Raw genomic sequence first — 21408 nt, forward strand, 5'->3', positions numbered from 1 at the left:
TGTCTTCATATAGAAAGGGTTAGAAGACATTGTCGTTTGTTTTGAATGCTTGCAAAAGGTTTTCAGTTGCACTCTGGGAAACTGGAAAACATTATGTCTTAATTCCTAATGCACCATCAGCAGTTAGCTCATAGAATGTATTCATGGAGACATGGATCAACTTCATTCAGATACTGTCAGTGAAACTATTAATAATGTTAGTACATTCAGATACTGTCAGTGAAACTATTAATAATGTTAGTACACCTTTAAAGATCAATAGTAGGTGCTGCTCTAAATCATTTTGACAATCAGTGTCATTGACTTAAACAGCAGAGTCAGAATAAACATTGACTTAAACAGCAGAATCAGAATAAACATTGAACTTGACCACTTGAAGTGTTCATGTATTCTGTGAATGCTTAGATACAGCTGTCAGGGTCAGAGTTACTGTAACTTCCCATGGCTGTCAGGGTTAGGGTTACTGTAACTTCCCATGGCTGTCAGGGTCAGGGTTACTGTAACTTCCCATGGCTGTCAGGGTCAGGGTTACTGTAACTTCCCATGGCTGTCAGGGTCAGGGTTACTGTAACTTCCCATGGCTGAGCTTCTTCACACCATGTGTTCTCATACCTGCCTACACTCTGCAACCAAATCGTTCTTCCTCTCCTTACGTTATTGAATACTTCTTGTTTAGAAGTAGTTTTGGTTTGTTGTGTAATGTTCCTGTCAAACAGGCTGTTGGGGTTGATCTTTACCTGAGAAACAAGTTTATTTTTGTATGCTAAGTGCCTCAAATGTCCTGCAGCAGGTTAACACTATTGTACTGTTATCTCTCCTCAAATAAATGTAAATAATTTGGAAAGAGTTCATATCTGCTGTCAAGTTTTCTTTCATATGTTATGTATGTATTTTGTGTATTAATAGTTTAATGATACTAGTGCATAGTCCTTCAATAGCTTTGAAGAAAACCAGCTAAATGACAATAAACCATTAAGACCGTTTATATTTGAGACGGACAAATTAATCTGTTGCATGTTTTAATTTTCCTTTGTGAATAACTAAATATTGATATTTTAATCGAACAATAATCTAAAAAGCAACAGTTACTCTGCATTATTGACACTCTTAACTCATGCGGAATGTTTTACTGAAAAGAAGCACAGAACAGCACTTTGCACATGGGCCTGTTCTCAACACAGTAGGAGGTACTTGGTTGATCCAGCAAAATTCAAGTATCAAGATACCAAGAAGATAAGAGTCTCAGTAAGCAGGTGAGTGTCCTGTCCAGTAAGCAGGTGAGTGTCCTGTCCAGTAAGCAGGTGAGTGTCCTGTCCAGTAAGCAGGTGAGTGTCCTGTCCAGTAAGCAGGTGAGTGTCCTGTTTCAGCCAGGCTGAGGATATTCAACAGGCTGATGGTGGCTGGTAGGAGGAACCTCCGGAGGGGCTGTCCAGGAGGAGAGGGGCTGTCCAGGAGGAGAGGGGCTGTCCAGGAGGAGAGGGGCTGTCCAGGAGGAGAGGCTCTGTCCAGGAGGAGTGGGGCTGTCCAGGAGGAGAGGCTCTGTCCAGGAGGAGTGGGGCTGTCCAGGAGGGGTGGGGCTGTCCAGGAGGAGTGGGGCTGTCCAGGAGGAGAGGCTCTGTCCAGGAGGGGTGGGGCTGTCCAGGAGGAGAGGCTCTGTCCAGGAGGAGTGGGGCTGTCCAGGAGGGGTGGGGCTGTCCAGGAGGAGAGGCTCTGTCCAGGAGGGGTGGGGCTGTCCAGGAGGAGAGGGGCTGTCCAGGAGGAGTGGGGCTGTCCAGGAGGAGTGGGGCTGTCCAGGAGGAGAGGCTCTGTCCAGGGGGAGAGGGGCTGTCCAGGGGGAGAGGGGCTGTCCAGGAGGAGAGGGGCTGTCCAGGAGGAGAGGGGCTGTCCAGGAGGAGAGTGTTCACTTCAGGGTTTTTCAGCCCCTATATTTCTGACAGGCTGCTTCTTGAGTGTAATGTAGGCAGTGATGGGGCAGGGTGTTCCAGGTGTTCATGTTGAGATAAATGATATGGTTTGCCTCAAAAGGGTAGTGCTGTGGTTCTGTAATAGAACAAATTTGGTCTCCACCCCCCAGCTGTAGCAGACTAAGGCAGCTTGATTAACTAACTACGCCTAAACCTATTCCAGTAGTTCACCAAGCCTTCTCATTACTGGACTAGAGCCGATTAATACATGCTTAAACATTACTGTTCACTGTTTACCTAAATCTAACCATAAACTTAAACACTACTGTAAAACATGCTTAAACGCCAGATTCGACGGAGCTTCTCATGCACGATCGAGAGCATCCTGACTGAATATCAGCACCTGGTACGGAAACAGCAGCTCTCAGGACCGCAAGGCCCTACAGAGAGGGGTACGGTCAGCTGAACGGACCTTGGAGGGGCCACTCCCCCACCTCGAAGACATCTACACCAGAAGATGCATGACCAAGGCCAACAGGATCCTGAAGGACCCCAGCAACCGAGGCAATGGACTGTTCTCTCTGCTACGGTCAGGGAAAGAGTATCTCACACACATGACAAGCACAGAGAGACTCAGGAAGAGCTTCTTCCCCCAGGCCATCCAGTACCCGAATGACTTGTGTCACTATATCTAATGTACATTGTGTCAGAATATGTGGTGTATTATAACATCACCATATATGTATAATGCAGATGACAGTATATCTCACCCTGGGATTATTGATAGCTATAGCATGTTCATAACACCCCCATGCCTTATCTGAACAGACAGTATATCCGGGGGTTTATTTATACCACTATTTACAGTGGGTTCCTAAATTACTGGTACCCATGACTGGCAATGCACAAACAATGCATAAAAAAAATAAAGAATGGAACTATACATACAAATGTTCATCCATCCATCCATCTTCATCCGCTTATCCGGGGTCGGGTCGCGGAGGCAGCAGTTCCAGCAGGGGGCCCCAGACATCCCTTTCCCTGGCAGCATCAACCAGCTCTGCCTGGGGAATCTTTAGCTGCTCCCAGGCCAGTGTGGAGATGTAATCCCGCCACCTAGTCCTGGGTCCTGGACCTCCTCCCAGCCAGACACGCCTGGAACACCTCCCTAGGGAGGCGCCCAGGAGGCATCCTCACTAGATGCCCGAACCACCTCAACTGGCTCCGAGTCTCTCCCGGAAGACTGAACTTCTCACCCGATCTCTCAGGGAGACCTCAGCCACCCTCTGGAGAAAACTCATTTCGGCCAACCCCCACCGGAAAGGAAGACGACTTAATGCCGAGGACACAGACACAGCTCTCACTCTGGGTGTACAGGGATTGGATGGCCCTAAGTAGGGATCCCCTCACCCCATACTCCCGCATAACCCTCCACAAGACCTCTCGAGGGACCCGGTCGTAAGCCTTCTCCAAGTCCACAAAACACATGTAGTCCCCCGGGCTAACATATCCCGGAAAGCCTCCTTCTTCAGTCGGACGGCTTCCCTGACCACCGCTGTCCACCACTTTGTCCTAGGGTTACCTATGTACCTAGGTACCTATGGCCCTCAGGCCGCAGCTCCCAGCCGCAGCTTCAGCAATGGAGGCTTTGAACACCGACCACTCATGCTTGATGTCCCTAACCTCCACAGGGATGCCAGAGAAGCTCCGCCAGAGGTTGCAATTGAAATCACTCCGGACAGGCTCTTCCTCCAGACGTTCCCAGTTCACCCTCACTACACGCTTGGGTTTTCCAGGTCTGTCCAGAGGTTTCCCCTGCCATCGAAACCAGCTCACCACCAGATGGTGATCAGTGGACAGCTCTGCCCCTCTCTTTACCCGGGTGTCCAAAACACATGGCCTCAGATCAGATGATACGATAACAAAATTTATCATCGCCCTTCGGCCTAAGGTGTTCTGATGCCAGGTGTACTTGGGGGCATCCTTGTGTTCGAACATGGTGTTTATTATGGACAAACCGTGACTAGCACAGAAGTCCAACAACAAAACACCACTCGGGTTCAGATCGTGGTGGCCATGCCTCCCAATCACGCCCCTCCAAGTTTCTCCATCATTGCCCACGTGTGCATTGAAGTCCCCCAATAGGACAGTGGAGTCCCCTGCAGGAGCACCAAATAGGACTCCACTCAGGGTCTGCAGGAAGGCTGAACTGCATAAGCACAAACCACAGTCAGAGTCCCCCCCCCCCCCGACAGTCCTAAGGCGCAGGGAGGCGACCCTCTCGTCCACTGGGGTGAACTCCAGCACAGAGGCACTCAGCTGGGGCTAGCTAGTATAGCCACACCGGCCTTACGCCTCATACCGTGAGCAACTCCGGAGAAGAACAGGATCCAACCCCTATCCAGAGCTACAGACGAGGGCCCCGGACTTCCTCCGGGCCAGGTCTCTCTTCCTCTTATGTTGTTTTCCATCAGGTTTTTGCCTGTAATCCCAGGTAGGGGGGTTAGGGGGTACTATCACTTGCCCACGATGGACCCCCAGACTAGTGGAGGGAAGGAGGCGTCTTACTTCTCCATTCTAGTTTGCACTGAAACTAGCCATTGCCCATAACAAATGTTCAATTTTGTTCTAATCTGACCAGAGCACCTTCATCCGGTCATAATCTTAATCACGTTTAGTAAACTCCATGTACTTGCTTCGGTGTCTTGTGGTCAGAAAAGACTTTCTTCTGGCAACCCTTCCAAAGAGCCTGTGGTTGTGGAGGTGGTGACTGATGGTACTTTTTTAAACCTGGTGACCCCAAGACGCCACCAAGGCTGCAAGTCTTTCACTGTGATTCTAGGGGACATTTTCTGCTTCTCTCACCGTCCTCCTCAGTATCCTGGGGGGCAACATGTAGTTGCGTCCTCTACCCATGACGTTTTCAATGGTTCCATGTGTTTTGAATTCTTAAATAATTGCCCTCACAGTGCTCAGTGGTATATTCAATCTTCTTGTAGCCATTAGCAGGTTTATGAAGGTCTACGACCACCTGTCTCTTTTGAACTGCCAGATCTGTTTTCTTCAGGTTGTTGGATGACAAGGGATATTGCATGTGTGTTACTCAATATTGCTCAATATTGTTCCTTATGACTTAGACTAACTTAAATAACTGGAATTTAATACCTGGTTTAATTTTGGTAGATGTTATTTACAATAATCTTTAAGGGTGTTATCAATTGTGAAACCTTGATTTAGAGGAAACAGATGTTTTAATTAAATCAGTCAATGGTCTTGGTTGGTTCCATTGGAACTTTAATATAGTACAGTCTCATCACATGCTGGTATTTGAGTTTCTCTATAATTATATTGTATATAACGTTTTTAAATATTGTTTGTGCATTGCCTGTCAGGGGTGCCAGGAATTCTGTGTATATTAATAGCATGTACATAATCCATCCACACCGGTATCTTTATATTGTATAGATTTCTATGGCTCTGTGTACTTTGTAAGTTGTGTATTTGTAATTATTTGTAATCTTTAGAGCATATCACGTCGGCAGCAACGTTTCACTATTGTACACTGTACTTTTATACGTGAGGAAAAAAAAATCTGAACCAGTGTTCAGTGTTTACCCAACCCTAACCCTGAACACTACTAGTCAAGCAGCACAGCCATGGAATGTTCATACAAACCGTAAAGCTTGTTTAATGGTAATAGTCCACTGCATACCTCCATGTGTTATTTGTATGAACGGTATCATGGTGCATATTGGCCTGCTGTCTACCCTCACTTCTGAATAGCCTGGGTGTGATGTTTGAAAGGTCCACATGGGGGCAGTACATCATGGAGACCAGAGGTCCTCCACAGGCAGGGGCTGTTCTTGTTCTGGATAAAACCAATGACTTGAAGCTTCACTATTCATTTTCTTTGTGAGTAAGTAGACGGGAATCATGACATCACAATGATCATAATGTATCAACTGATGCAGAACAACCACATAAACTATCTGAGGGTTCACCCTCACACTGACCACATGACTATCTGAGGGTTCACCCTCACACTGACCACATGACTATCTGAGGGTTCACCCTCACACTGACCACATGACTATCTGAGGGTTCACCCTCACACTGACCACATGACTATCTGAGGTTTCACCCTCACACTGACCACATGACTATCTGAGGGTTCACCCTCACACTGACCACATGACTATCTGAGGGTTCACCCTCACACTGACCACATGACTATCTGAGGGTTCACCCTCACACTGACCACATGACTATCTGAGGGTTCACCCTCACACAAAAAGGGTTCGGACTCTGGTTTCTAAGAGTCAAATGGAGACGGATCCACACATGGAAAAGGATCTTCTAGTCATCCAGTTCCTGTTTGATCTCAAGCCATTCTTCCTGCTTACATCCCTGACATGAGCACATTTCCTTTGATGGGTAGAACAAGGAATACATTCATGATTTGTTCAGTGGAAAATTGATTGATTGACTGACAGGTTGTCTGGCAGCGTGATTGATTGGTGCTGTTCAGGGCCCAGTGCTGTTCAGGGCCCAGTGCTGTTCAGGGCCCAGTGCTGTTCAGGGCCGTGCTGGCAGAGATGGGCGCCCTCGCTGGTCGCCACACAGTGGTAGCATGGAAGAGACAGGTCTGCTGGCTGGCCAAGACTCTTAAATAGGTCACGCTCCAATCAGGGACGTCTGCACAATGCTTCTGACTTCCTGCTGGAGAAATGGCTCAGGCGTCTGACTGGCCCGTGGGGGGGTGGGGAGAGAGGGGGTGGGGGAGGGGGGAGGGGTAGCCTGGCCAATGAGAGATGAAGCGTTAACATCCAAAGACCAAAGCAGGAGGAGAAGGAGCAGAGAGAGGGAGGGGGGGGGGGAGGCTTTTAAGAGAGAATGAAAGCTTTTTAAAGGCCAGTCAGCACAGTTGAACAACATTTAGGTTGGTCATGGCGATGAAAACAGTTGTTTTGTTACTCGTCCTCTGACGGCTGGGTCTGTCATGCAGAGTAATGCAGTGTTTCAAAGCAGCCATCTGTTATGAATCTATTAGTGATGTTTACACTATATACTGCAACCTGTATGGTGCATCATTTATACCGTATGCACTCTGTCTATGTTTATTGTTTATTCAGGATCACCATTAGCCGACGCACAAACGACAGGCTAGTCTTCCTGGGGTCCTCATAAAATACTCATGTTACAATAATAAAATACACAAGTTACAATAATAAAATACACAAGTTAATTTTACAATAATAAGATACACAAATTACAATAATACACAAATCCAGTTACAATATTTAAAAGTGAAATGCATTATAGTAAATACAAAGTCTATAACAGTGCAAGACAACAGTAACTCTCAAGCATTCAGATGTAGTTTTACATGTCTTTTGAATGCTTCCTTTCTTGGGATGTTTCTAACATTCAAAGGAAGAGTATTCCATAAAGAAATAGCCCTATACTGTATAGTACAGTGTTTTTCATTGCATTAGTTCCTGGACGTGGGACTGTAAGTAGTCCTTGAGATGAAGTTCTAGTACTGTACTGATGAACATCAGAACTATAACCAATTTGATTAGCAAGAGCTGTGTCTATGTATAAAGGATATCTAAATGAAACTGAGCTGCTATGAGAAATATCTTATGCTATGGGGAACATTAGTTAGCATTAGATTATGCTTTTAGTCCCTTGTTTTAGAAAGGAGATGTACATTTCCTATGTTTAATGCAAATTATTGTAAGTTGCTTCGGATAAAAGCGTCAGCTAAATGACTGTAATGTAATGTGATGTAATGTAATGCATTCATGATGCAGTAGAGGAATCCAGAGTGAATCCATTTTTTCTCCCCAGGCAGTAAATTAAAACCTTTTTGTAATTATCTTGACAGAGAGAAAGAATAATGACATGATTATCTGTAATAATAGGACACTTCTAATAATATGACTATTATTTGTATACTCAAACGAGAGAACAAAGAAATATTGGCATGTATTTTCATGTTGTTTTTTTGCTGGCAAGGCCTGTAGACTTGTTTGTTTATCTCATATAGAGTGCAGACTTGGTTGTTTATCTCATATAGAGGCCTGCAGACTTGGTTGTTTATCTCATATAGAGGCCTGCAGACTTGGTTGTTTATCTCATATAGAGGCCTGCAGACTTGGTTGTTTATCTCATATAGAGGCCTGCAGACTTGGTTGTTTATCTCTTATAGAGGCCTGCAGACTTGGTTGTTTATCTCTTATAGAGTGACCATCACTGGCATTTGATGCAGGACACAGATTACACAAGTGCCATCATGTCAGATGTGTGTGTATGTGTGCTCTCAGACAGGCAGTCCAGGCCCTTCTCTTGTGCTCTCAGACAGGCAGTCCAGGCCCTTCTCTTGTGCTCTCAGACAGGCAGTCCAGGCCCTTCTCTTGCACACAGACTAATTCAGTTGTTAGATTGCAGAGCTCCATGCAGCGAGCTCTCTCCTATCCTCATCTAATGCTCCACTGTGGCTTCCAGTTCCTTCTGCGCAGTGATGCAAGAGCAATATGTGTCATTGCATTCATTATTACTCCCATCTGTCCTAGGAAGGGTACATTCTCTTCTGTGCTAGGGTCTATATTACTCCATCTGTCCTAGGAAGGATACATTCTCTTCTGTGCTAGGGTCTATATTACTCCATCAGTCCTAGGAAGGATACATTCTCTTCTGTGCTAGGGTCTATATTACTCCATCAGTCCTAGGAAGGATACATTCTCTTCTGTGCTAGGGTCTATATTACTCCATCAGTAATGGGTCGTGTCAGTCTACTGCAGCTGTTGGCTATTGAGCTTGCGGACCACACCAGGAAAGCAGCTGTTGTGGAACCTCTCCTTCGCAGTCCTGATGCTCAGCAAGTAAGTAAGTAAGTAAGTATACAAATAACCTTATTTGTATAGCACCTTTCATACAATAAATGCAGCTCAAAGTGCTTTACAATAGGGAAAATACATGCTTCACATATAGAGACAAAAATGAACATAATGTAGTAGGTGGTAGCTGGGTGGTAGTTGGGGTGGTTGGTGTCTATTGTGATGGAGATGGCCTTCCTGTGCCAGCGTTGGTTGTAGAGATCCTCGATGGCTGGGAGTTCTGCTCTGATGATCTTCTGTGCTGTCTTCACCTCCCTCTGGATGGCGTGTCTGTCGTGGGCGGTGGTGTTACCGTACCAGGCTGGGAGGCCTCCAGTCAGGATACTCTTGATGACGCTGCGGTAGAGGTTCACCAGTGTTTGTGTGCTCATGCACCGTCTTGGTTTGATATAAAATGTTGCATTTTTCTGTCTTTTTCTTCTCTTATTATTATATATTATTATATTATTATATATTATTGTTGATGTTTATTCCTACTTTTGACTAAGAGCAGTGAGTTAGTTTTTATTTTTATTTTTATAGATTATCAGAAAATGTCAAATCCGTTAAAGTAGATCTAAATCTTTGACTGCATGGTTTCTGAAATAACTTTGTGTGCCTCTTACACGAAGAGTTGGGTCCATCTTTTTTGTAATGGCGTAGAGAATAATCAGCACAAATTCAGTTATTTACCTCCACAAGCCGCCCAAACATGGATGGACATTCACCTCCATTCATTCTTTATCAATGGTAGGTATTGAAACGATCATATCTTGACATGGGAAGGTCACTGAGACACAGGGTTTGGACTGGCATAGAGCTCAGGGTTTGGACTGGCATAGAGCTCAGGGTTTGGACTGGCATAGAGCTCAGGGTTTGGACTGGCATAGAGCTCAGGGTATGGACTGGCATAGAGCTCTTGGCCTAACGGACTCAGAAATGCCAAACGTCCTGCTCACGCACCTGCGCACACAGAGACACTACATGCTTTCATGGGCAGAGGTCTGTGCTCTCTGAGCACTATTACTATCTTTGTTTTCACAATGTCCACCCCTCCCTCTCATCACTTCCTCCTTCCTCTCTCTACCTCTCCCTCTTACTCTCTCTCTCTACCTCTGCTCTCTCTCTCTCTCTACCTCTGCTCTCTCTATCTCTCTCTACCTCTGCTCCCTCTCTCTCTCTCTCTACTCTGCTCTCTCTCTCTAATAGGTTCTGCCTCCTGACCCAGTGAGTGGTGTGTCTTGTCCATTACCCCTCAGTGCCCATGGCAGAAGCAGACTGAACAGCCTCAGCTAAGACCTCAGAACTCACACAGACGGCCGTGTGAAAGAGAACAAACAGGCCCGGCTAGGTGGCTCTCTAAATAAGTCATAGTTTGGAAGGTAAAGTGACTCATGGGTATGAGTGAGGGGTAAAATGTTTCCAGCTGGTCTCTCCAGGAGGGAAGTCAGTGCCAGTAAAATAGGACATGCTGTATGTGCCTCTTCACAGTGTCAAACATGGATACAGGCGATATTGACTTGATGCCATTCGAGTGCTTCTTAATCCACTTTAGATATCAAGCAAAGAACCAATACATCATGTTACCAAACTAAAAAGCACAATATCAAAATGGAACCTAAACTCTAATCTGCAATGATGGAAGCAGAACCCTTAAGAACCTTAATCCCTGCAATGGACACCATAATGGAGATGACCACAGGGCAGGACCCAGATCACCTGGTACCAGGACAGGACCCAGAACACCTGGTACCAGGACAGCTGAGACCAGGGCAGGACCCAGAACACCTGGTACCAGGACAGGACCCAGAACACCTGGTACCAGGACAGCTGAGACCAGGGCAGGACCCAGAACACCTGGTACCAGGACAGGACCCAGAACACCTGGTACCAGGACAGCTGAGACCAGGGCAGGACCCAGAACACCTGGTACCAGGGCTGGACCCAGAACACCTGGTACCAGGACAGCTGAGACCAGGGCAGGACCCAGAACACCTGGTACCAGGACAGGACCCAGAACACCTGGTACCAGGACAGGACCCAGAACACCTGGTACCAGACCAGGGAAGCTGAGACTAGACCAGGGTAATTGAGACCAGACCAGGGAGGCTGAGACCAGACCAGGGCAGCTGGTACCAGGGCAGCTGAGAGCAGACCAGGGCAGCTCGTACCAGGGCAGCTCGTACCAGGGCAGCTGAGAGCAGACCAGGGCAGCTGAGACCAGGGCAGCTGAGACCAGACCAATGAGAACTGTATTTTGAAGCAACCAAACTAGTTCTCAAGTTTTCTTCAGAATTTCTCTGACCACTTTGACCACCTTTAACTAAAAAGAACACCTAACCCCCATTCTATCTGAAACCTAGACACAATAAGACACATCGACTGTCTATATTTTGGTGTAATGTTGTTGTTGTTGTTTGGTGTGGACAGTTACCAGCAGATGGCAGAAGAGAGAGCTCAGCAGGATACAGGGAAAGGAAATGAGGAATGATGGGATACGAAGTGAAAGCATTCATTTGTGTGGAACATTTTAATGACCGGCACCGAGCACACTTCAACTCCTACATCTCTCTACTGCAGTGATCGCTGTGGCTGGAGTGGATTTCACCGTCTCTTCACTGCCAAGATGCCCTGAACACGCAGATTCACTAGACCCACTCAGGTCAGGTGTTAGTCAGGATAGCAGGGGACTAGAGAGCAGGGACTAGAGAGAGAGAACTAGAGAGAGAGGACTAGAGAGAGAGAACTAGAGAGCAGGGGACTAGAGAGAGAGGACTAGAGAGAGAGGACTAGAGAGAGAGGACTAGAGAGAGAGGACTAGAGAGAGAGGACTAGAGAGAGAGAACTAGAGAGCAGGGGACTAGAGAGAGAGGACTAGAGAGCAGGGGACTAGAGAGAGAGAACTAGAGAGAGAGGACTAGAGAGAGAGGACTAGAGAGAGAGAACTAGAGAGAGAGGACTAGAGAGAGAGGACTAGAGAGAGAGGACTAGAGAGAGAGGACTAGAGAGAGAGAACTAGAGAGCAGGGGACTAGAGAGAGAGAACTAGAGAGAGAGGACTAGAGAGAGAGGACTAGAGAGAGAGGACTAGAGAGAGAGGACTAGAGAGCAGGGGACTAGAGAGAGGACTAGAGAGAGAGGACTAGAGAGAGAGGACTAGAGAGAGAGGACTAGAGAGAGAGGACTAGAGAGAGAGAACTAGTGAGCAGGGGACTAGAGAGAGAGGACTAGTGAGCAGGGGACTAGAGAGAGAGAACTAGAGAGCAGGGGACTAGAGAGCAGGGACTAGAGAGAGAGGACTAGAGAGAGAGGACTAGAGAGAGAGGACTAGAGAGAGAGGACTAGAGAGCAGGGGACTAGAGAGAGAGGACTAGAGAGCAGGGGACTAGAGAGAGAGAACTAGTGAGCAGGGGACTAGAGAGAGAGAACTAGAGAGAGAGGACTAGTGAGCAGGGGACTAGAGAGAGAGGACTAGTGAGCAGGGGACTAGAGAGAGAGAACTAGAGAGCAGGGGACTAGAGAGCAGGGGACTAGAGAGAGAGGACTAGAGAGAGAGGACTAGAGAGCAGGGGACTAGAGAGAGAGGACTAGAGAGAGAGGACTAGAGAGAGAGGACTAGAGAGAGGACTAGAGAGCAGGGGACTAGAGAGCAGGGACTAGAGAGAGAGGACTAGAGAGCAGGGGACTAGAGAGCAGGGGACTAGAGAGAGAGGACTAGAGAGAGAGGACTAGAGAGCAGGGGACTAGAGAGCAGGGACTAGAGAGAGAGGACTAGAGAGCAGGGGACTAGAGAGAGAGGACTAGAGAGAGAGGACTAGAGAGAGAGAACTAGAGAGAGAGGACTAGAGAGAGAGAACTAGAGAGCAGGGGACTAGAAAGAGAGAACTAGAGAGAGAGGACTAGAGAGAGAGGACTAGAGAGCAGGGGACTAGAGAGAGAGGACTAGAGAGAGAGAACTAGAGAGAGAGGACTAGAGAGAGAGGACTAGAGAGCAGGGGACTAGAGAGAGAGAACTAGAGAGAGAGGACTAGAGAGAGAGGACTAGAGAGAGAGGACTAGAGAGCAGGGGACTAGAGAGAGAGAACTAGAGAGAGAGGACTAGAGAGAGAGGACTAGAGAGCAGGGGACTAGAGAGAGAGGACTAGAGAGAGAGGACTAGAGAGAGAGGACTAGAGAGAGAGGACTAGAGAGAGAGGACTAGAGAGAGAGGACTAGAGAGCAGGGGACTAGAGAGCAGGGACTAGAGAGAGAGGACTAGAGAGAGAGGACTAGAGAGAGAGGACTAGAGAGAGAGGACTAGAGAGCAGGGGACTAGAGAGAGAGAACTAGAGAGAGAGGACTAGAGAGAGAGGACTAGAGAGCAGGGGACTAGAGAGAGAGGACTAGAGAGAGAGAACTAGAGAGAGAGGACTAGAGAGAGAGGACTAGAGAGAGAGGACTAGAGAGAGAGGACTAGAGAGCAGGGGACTAGAGAGAGAACTAGAGAGAGAGAACTAGAGAGAGAGGACTAGAGAGAGAGGACTAGAGAGCAGGGGACTAGAGAGCAGGGGACTAGAGAGAGAGAACTAGAGAGAGAGAACTAGAGAGAGAGGACTAGAGAGAGAGGACTAGAGAGAGAGGACTAGAGAGCAGGGGACTAGAGAGAGAACTAGAGAGAGAGAACTAGAGAGAGAGAACTAGAGAGAGAGGACTAGAGAGAGAGAACTAGAGAGAGAGGACTAGAGAGAGAGGACTAGAGAGCAGGGGACTAGAGAGAGAGGACTAGAGAGCAGGGGACTAGAGAGAGAGAACTAGAGAGCAGGGGACTAGAGAGCAGGGACTAGAGAGAGAGGACTAGAGAGAGAGGACTAGAGAGAGAGGACTAGAGAGAGAGGACTAGAGAGCAGGGACTAGAGAGAGAGGACTAGAGAGCAGGGGACTAGAGAGCAGGGGACTAGAGAGCAGGGACTAGAGAGAGAGGACTAGAGAGAGAGAACTAGAGAGCAGGGGACTAGAGAGAGAGGACTAGAGAGAGGACTAGAGAGAGAGGACTAGTCAGCAGGGGACTAGAGAGAGAGGACTAGAGAGAGAGGACTAGAGAGAGAGGACTAGAGAGCAGGGGACTAGAGAGAGAGGACTAGAGAGAGAGGACTAGAGAGCAGGGGACTAGAGAGAGAGGACTAGAGAGAGAGGACTAGAGAGAGAGGACTAGAGAGCAGGGGACTAGAGAGAGAGAACTAGAGAGCAGGGGACTAGAGAGAGAGGACTAGAGAGAGAGGACTAGTGAGCAGGGGACTAGAGAGAGAGAACTAGAGAGCAGGGGACTAGAGAGAGAGGACTAGAGAGAGAGGACTAGAGAGCAGGGGACTAGAGAGAGGACTAGTGAGCAGGGGACTAGAGAGAGAGAACTAGAGAGCAAGGGAATAGAGAGAGGGAACTAGAGAGCAGGGGACTAGAGAGAGAGGACTAGAGAGAGAGGACTAGTGAGCAGGGGACTAGAGAGAGAGAACTAGAGAGCAGGGGACTAGAGAGAGAGGACTAGAGAGAGAGGACTAGTGAGCAGGGGACTAGAGAGAGAGGACTAGAGAGAGAGAACTAGAGAGCAGGGGACTAGAGAGAGAGGACTAGAGAGCAGGGGACTAGAGAGAGAGGACTAGAGAGAGAGGACTAGTGAGCAGGGGACTAGAGAGCAGGGGACTAGAGAGAGAGAACTAGAGAGAGAGGACTAGAGAGCAGGGGACTAGAGAGAGAGAACTAGAGAGAGAGGACTAGAGAGAGAGGACTAGAGAGAGAGGACTAGAGAGAGAGAACTAGAGAGAGAGAACTAGAGAGCAGGGGACTAGAGAGCAGGGGACTAGAGAGAGAGAACTAGAGAGAGAGAACTAGAGAGAGAGAACTAGAGAGAGGACTAGAGAGAGAGGACTAGAGAGCAGGGGACTAGAGAGAGGACTAGAGAGCAGGGGACTAGAGAGAGACCTAGAGAGCAGGGGACTAGAGAGAGACCTAGAGAGCAGGGACTAGCCGGTATCACACCCAGGATCTCTGTGGTCGTGCGTCCACTGGCTTCGTCCCGCTTCTGATAGTCACACAGTATCCTACCAATGACTGCAACGCTGGTCTGCTGTTATACTATGGGTTATGGGTTAGGGTTAGGGCTAACCCTAACCCTATACACATTTAATACCCACCTATACTATTATGTTATACCCTACATCAACTACATTCTACATATGTATTTTGCATTATATATGAATGTCCACGCCTTGCTTGAAATAAGTGTGGTGCATCATGAATGAGTTTACTACATGTGAATGTGAATGAGTCAGATCACCCTTGTGATCCTCTTGGGACAGAATTAAATTGACTCATACATGGTTATAAAACACATTTATTGGAAACCATGGCAAATAGAAATCGTATTGAAAGCAAGTGAAAACTCTGTTTGGGTTCGGTCACAGTAGCTCCACAGGTCAGAGGTCATGGCCATGGGCAGGACTTACAGCACAACAAATGGGCCCTGTTCCAACACTTTAACATGCATCCTTCTCTTCCTTTCTTCCCTCCTTCCTACCCCTCGTTGTAGAAGTCACCAATATGGCGTCACTTCAGTGGGGAATGCTGTGAGGAAGAGAGGCAGCGTAATGTCTTCAACCAGTGAGAGGAGAGAGGAGCACATATTCAACCAGGGAGAGGAGAGAGGAGCACATATTCAACCAGGGAGAGGAGGGTTGTATTTTGATAGAATACAGGATAAAGGTTAAATGCTTAAATAGGGAGGAGGGCCTTTCTGGACAGATCTGGTCCAGCAGTGTTGTGTGGTTTACACAGCGGCTTATTGGCCTGTTGAACAGGGAAGCATAGAGACGTCAACCGCAGTCAAAACCTTTCATTTGAGCACCGCTGTAAATACAGTAAAGACAAGGCTGACATGCTGCTGCATAAACAGCTTTCACTCACTCACTGAAGACTCATAGTGTAAACAGCATCCCTGAGTTAAAGGAGTAGTAAAGGGAAAAAATCATGTTTAGCCCTGTTTTAAGGTTACTTATGATCATATACAATGGTTCAGATCAAAACGTTGACAAAACTAGCACTTTTGAGAAAGTTGAAAATTGCTCTACCACTGTTCAGGTCATACAATGGATGTGGATGGGCACCTTGAAAAATCATTCAAAAAACATGTTAAACTCTCAATTTCAAAGACAAGAAGCTCACCGAGGGGGTAATTGGTGTCCGTTGGTGTTCTGACATCAAATTCGCCGCAAAGTATGAATCCTGTAGGGTTTTATTGATCATTTTATGAAATCCATTGACTTGTATTGATGCAACCGTTGTAGATGTATAGATCAATCCGCAGAGGGGATTCAGGAAGCGGAACTACTTACGGTAGCTATTGTTATTGTTTGTGTTGCTAGGCTACCTAGTTTGCGGAAGTTCACACACGTATGTGCTGCGACTAAATAGTTATATGCTAAATATTTAAAAAAGCCTTTCCAGATGAACTAGAATCTTACTTCATGGCGAATTATATGTCAGAACGCCAACTAACACCTCGGTGAGTTTCGTCTTTGAAATTGTTTTTTTAATGATTTTTCTCGGTGCCCACACACATCCATTGTATGACCAAAACGGTGGTAGAGCAATTATCAGACTTTCTCAAAAGTGCTAGTTTTGTCAACTTTTTGATCTGAAGCATTGTATACGATCATAAGTAACCTTAAAACAGGGCTAAACATGATTTTTCCCTTTACTATTCCTTTAAGTCCATAATAGTTTTTCATCATTTTGGCTCTAACCCACCTCTTACACCGCTAACCTCCAACACTCACCCTAACCCACCTCTTACACCGCTAACCTCCAACATTCACCCTAACCCACCTCTTACACCGCTAACCTCCAACACTCACCCTAACCCACCTCTTACACCGCTAACCTCCAACACTCACCCTAACCCACCTCTTACACCGCTAACCTCCAACACTCACCCTAACCCACCTCTTACACTGCTAACCTCCAACACTCACCCTAACCCACCTCTTACACCGCTAACCTCCAACACTCACCCTAACCCACCTCTTACACCGCTAACCTCCAACACTCACCCTAACCAACCTCTTACACCGCTAACCTCCAACACTCACCCTAACCCACCTCTTACACCGCTAACCTCCAACACTCACCCTAACCCACCTCTTACACCGCTAACCTCCAACACTCACCCTAACCCACCTCTTACACCGCTAACCTCCAACACTCACCCTAACCAACCTCTTACACCGCTAACCTCCAACACACCCTAACCCACCTCTTACACCGCTAACCTCCAACACTCACCCTAACCCACCTCCTACACCGCTAACCTCCAACACTCACCCTAACCCACCTCTTACACCGCTAACCTCCAACACTCACCCTAACCCACCTCTTACACCGCTAACCTCCAACACTCACCCTAACCCACCTCTTACACCGCTAACCTCCAACACTCACCCTAACCCACCTCTTACACCGCTAACCTCCAACACTCACCCTAACCCACCTCTTACACCGCTAACCTCCAACACTCACCCTAACCCACCTCTTACACCGCTAACCTCCAACACTCACCCTAACCCACCTCTTACACCGCTAACCTCCAACACTCACCCTAACCCACCTCTTACACCGCTTACCTCCAACACTCACCCTAACCCACCTCTTACACCGCTAACCTCCAACACTCACCCTAACCCACCTCTTACACTGCTAACCTCCAACACTCACCCTAACCCACCTCTTACACCGCTAACCTCCAACACTCACCCTAACCCACCTCTTACACCGCTAACCTCCAACACTCACCCTAACCCACCTCTTACAGAGATAATTACAGTAGGTGAGTGGCTGTGGTTCATCTCTTTTCACAGTGACTTTTTTGGGCATAATTACACATCATAATAAATAAGTGATTCATTGCACATTTGTGTGATAATCAAAGGTTTCCTTTAAGGTGAACATATACGTAGTAAATAGTGCTGGTGCGATACTTCACAAAAAGGTGTTTTAGATCAAACATCAAAAACTCTTAACACTCAACCTAGCTATGTAGTTTCCCCAGCGCCAGAGCACTACCTTGTTCTTCAGTGGAATATGATCCTATATGGAGATATTTTGTAGTGGCAACAACCCCATTATGCTCTGCCTTCCCTCCTTCGAGTTCCTCCAGCAGAACCTGCTTTCTGTCTTCAGGGTTATTATACCCCTGGTACTTTTGTCTTCAGTCTAACTAAGCACAGACATGATGAACAGATGGACTGTCCACTCTGCTCAGGACTGTCCACTCTCCTCAGGACTGTCCACTCTGCTCAGGACTGTCCACTCTCCTCAGGACTGTCCACTCTCCTCAGGACTGTCCACTCTCTTCAGGACTGTCCACTCTGCTCAGGACTGCCCACTCTGCTCAGGACTGTCCACTCTCCTCAGGACTGCCCACTCTCCTCAGGACTGTCCACTCTCTTCAGGACTGTCCACTCTGCTCAGGACTGTCCACTCTCCTCAGGACTGTCCACTCTCTTCAGGACTGTCCACTCTGCTCAGGACTGTCCACTCTCTTCAGGACTGTCCACTCTCCTCAGGACTGTCCACTCTCTTCAGGACTGTCCACTCTGCTCAGGACTGTCCACTCTCTTCAGGACTGTCCACTCTGCTCTGGACAGTCCACTCTCTTCAGGACTGTCCACTCTGCTCAGGACTGTCCACTCTCCTCAGGACTGTCCACTCTCTTCAGGACTGTCCACTCTCCACAGGAAAATCCTTAGTGGTTTCAAAGCAATGCCCCCTTGGGCCATAGTTGAGGTTCCACTTCAGGGTGGGTTGACAAGCACATGCATACAGTACACAACAAACAAATGAACAAAAAACACACACACACACACACACACACACAGACACAACAACAAGTGTTGCCATGTCTGTGTGTCACACCACATGGAATATTAATAAATCTTAGTTTTAGTCTTACACAGGTAGAAAAATAGGACATCTTTCATATGGGTCTCAAGTATCTTTCATTAGCCTGTCATCGGCAGTCTGATCACGTGAGCTCATTCCATTTCCCTCCGTAGATCACTTTGGTCATCCAACCATTCAAACTGGTTTCCACTTGACCCGGTTTAGCCAATCGCAACCGTTTATCTAATACGGGGCGGGTTTGATACGACTCTACCTATTTGATATGATACGATGACTAACCCACATTTTGTTGCTCTGATTGGTTGTAGGTCTATCCAATCACGTCCAGAGGCATTTTGGTCTGACCACTGATAACACCCCTTTGAAATAGAAAAACACAGGATTTCCAGACCCCTGACATTTTTGAGAATTGGCTCCGGCGAAGCCAGGCTAATATTTCTTATCTTTCAAACAAGGACATCTTTCATATGGACATCTTTCATACCAAGGACATATTTCATATCAAGGACATCTTTCATATGAAGGGCATCTTTCACATGGGCCTCAAGCCCATATTGAAATCACATGGGACAACTAGAAAGTACATTTCCTGGAGAAAATGTGAGGTGGGCTAGCTGCTGCAGCTGTATGTAACAGCTACTGCTAGAACTACTACGGACCGGGCAATCTCCATGCACCCACCGGCGAAGACCGTGTGTCTCTAGCCCACTCAGGGGCTGAGTTGTGAGGCCCGTGGCGTGGATAGTGGCGTGGTGGTGAGACTCCGCCCCCTCAGGTCAGAGCCAGTCAGGGACAGTGTACCCCTCTCCGGGCCACCTACCTGACTCCACCGGTGAAGACCGTGTGTCTCTAGCCCATTCAGGGACTGAGTTGTGGGGCCCGTGGTGTGGATAGTGGCGTGCTGGTTAGGCTCCGCCCCCTTGTGTCACAGCTAGTTGGGGACAGTACAGTGACCTCCAGGCAATTTCCATGCATCCACCATTAAAGACTGTGTGTCTCTAGCCCACTCAGGGGCTGAAAAGTGGGTTCTGTGGCGTGAATAGTGGCGTGGAAAAAACGCTGAAATAAAGTCCCTCTAAAGCTGGTGTGCGGCTTCTATAGGGTGCAGGAGAGTGCAAGATGGGTTCTATAGGGTGCAGGAGAGCACAGGATGGGTTCTATAGGGGCAGGAGAGTGCAGGATGGGTTCTATAGGTGCAGGAGAGTGCAGGATGGGTTCTACAGGGTGCAGGAGAGTGCAGGATGGGTTCTACAGGGTGCAGGAGAGCACAGGATGGGTTCTATAGGGGCAGGAGAGTGCAGGATGGGTTCTACAGGGTGCAGGAGAGTGCAGGATGACCATATCAACACTTTCTCAGTAGTAAAGGGCGGGAGTGTGGGGTTGTACGGAAAGCAAACGATCACAGCTCAAACTACTACACAGAAGGTTGGGTCTGGATGGGGCTAGTCTACACGGTGGTCTCATTCTTCCAAGGCCCAGTTCTTATGTTGCCTGTGGTGTCTGAGCTAAACAGGAAGTCCTCTTGCAGGCTCCCATTGCGACTGAAGGTCCCCCTCCGGCTCAGGGGGCCTCGAGGCCGGGGGAGGGTCTGTCGGGGCGGGGCCTGCTGCTTCATCTCCAGGTGGAGCATGGTGTCCTCCTCCTGGTTGGACCCACAGCTGTACGTCTCTGGGTCTTGCTGGCATGGCGCGCCAAAATGGTCCGGTGGGTCGGGATAGCGTGAAGCGCTGAAGGGGTTGGCTGTCGGGGGGCAGTGCACGTGCCGGGGGCAGGTGTGTCCCTCGTGGCAAGACAGCGTGTCGACGGCGGCGTGCAGGCTGTGGCAGGCGGGGAGGGGGTCCTGCATGCTCTGGCAGGAGCTCTGGCGGTGGAGGCTGTGGAAGGAGGCCAGCTGCTGGTCCAGGTGGGGGCTGGGGCAGGGCAGCTGGAGGTCGGGGTGGGGGCTGGGGCAAGGCAGCTGGAGGTCGGGGTGGGGGTGGGGGCCAGGGCAGGGCAGCTGGAGGTCGGGGTGGGGGCCGGGGCAGGGCAGCTGGAGGTCGGGGTGCGGGTGGGGGCTGGGGCAAGGCAGCTGGAGGTCGGAGTGGGGGTGGGGGCCGGGGCAGGGCAGCTGGAGGTCGGGGTGTGGGTGGGGGCTGGGGCAAGGCAGCTGGAGGTCGGGGTGGGGGTGGGGGCCGGGGCAGGGCAGCTGGAGGTCGGGGTGCGGGTGGGGGCTGGGGCAGGGCTGGGGCACAGCGTCCATGCTGCTGGACAGCATGCGGTAGCGGCAGTCGCGCAGGCGAGGGCGGGGCCGGCTGAACGAGCGCGACTGAGTCCTGTCCTTCAGGCAGCTCTGCAGGGGCAGCGAGGACTGGGGGAGCTCGTCCGGGAGGGACTGAGGACGAGGACACGGCGCAGCCTCCATCAGCGGCGAGGGGGCGGGGCCGTGCAGGGCCATGCAGCACGGGCCCTCGTGGTTGGGCGTGGGGCTCTGTTGCGGCGCTGGCCTGGTTGTGTAGCATGTGGCTGGTGTGTGGAGGTGCGGGGACAGGAGCGGCTGCTTGCCCGAGTAGGGGGAGTCCAGGTGACCGCGTCGCGGCTTCTGCCGGTCAGGGCCGCGCCTGTGCGTGTGACCGTGACCGTTCACCTCCTCCGGCGGGGCTTTGGACGGGCAGCACGCCCACCAGCACTGCCACACGTCGTCACGCTTGGCGCAGT

The 21408-nt window shown here is 48.9% G+C and overlaps 1 protein-coding gene across 1 annotated transcript in view; it reads right to left on the minus strand.

The window, feature by feature from the left end:
• Positions 1-20161: 20161 nt before the first annotated feature.
• adgra1a (adhesion G protein-coupled receptor A1a) overlaps positions 20162-21408 on the minus strand; it is a gene marked incomplete at both ends in the record, with an annotated part of 8903 nt that continues 7656 nt past the window's right edge. The window contains one exon of the mRNA XM_084456185.1: positions 20162-21408. This exon is cut by the window's right edge and continues 401 nt beyond it. Coding sequence (XP_084312311.1) covers positions 20162-21408 — 1247 coding nt within the window.

This window comes from Borostomias antarcticus (assembly GCF_949987555.1).
Source record: "Borostomias antarcticus genome assembly, chromosome: 22".
NCBI lineage: Eukaryota > Metazoa > Chordata > Actinopteri > Stomiiformes > Stomiidae > Borostomias > Borostomias antarcticus.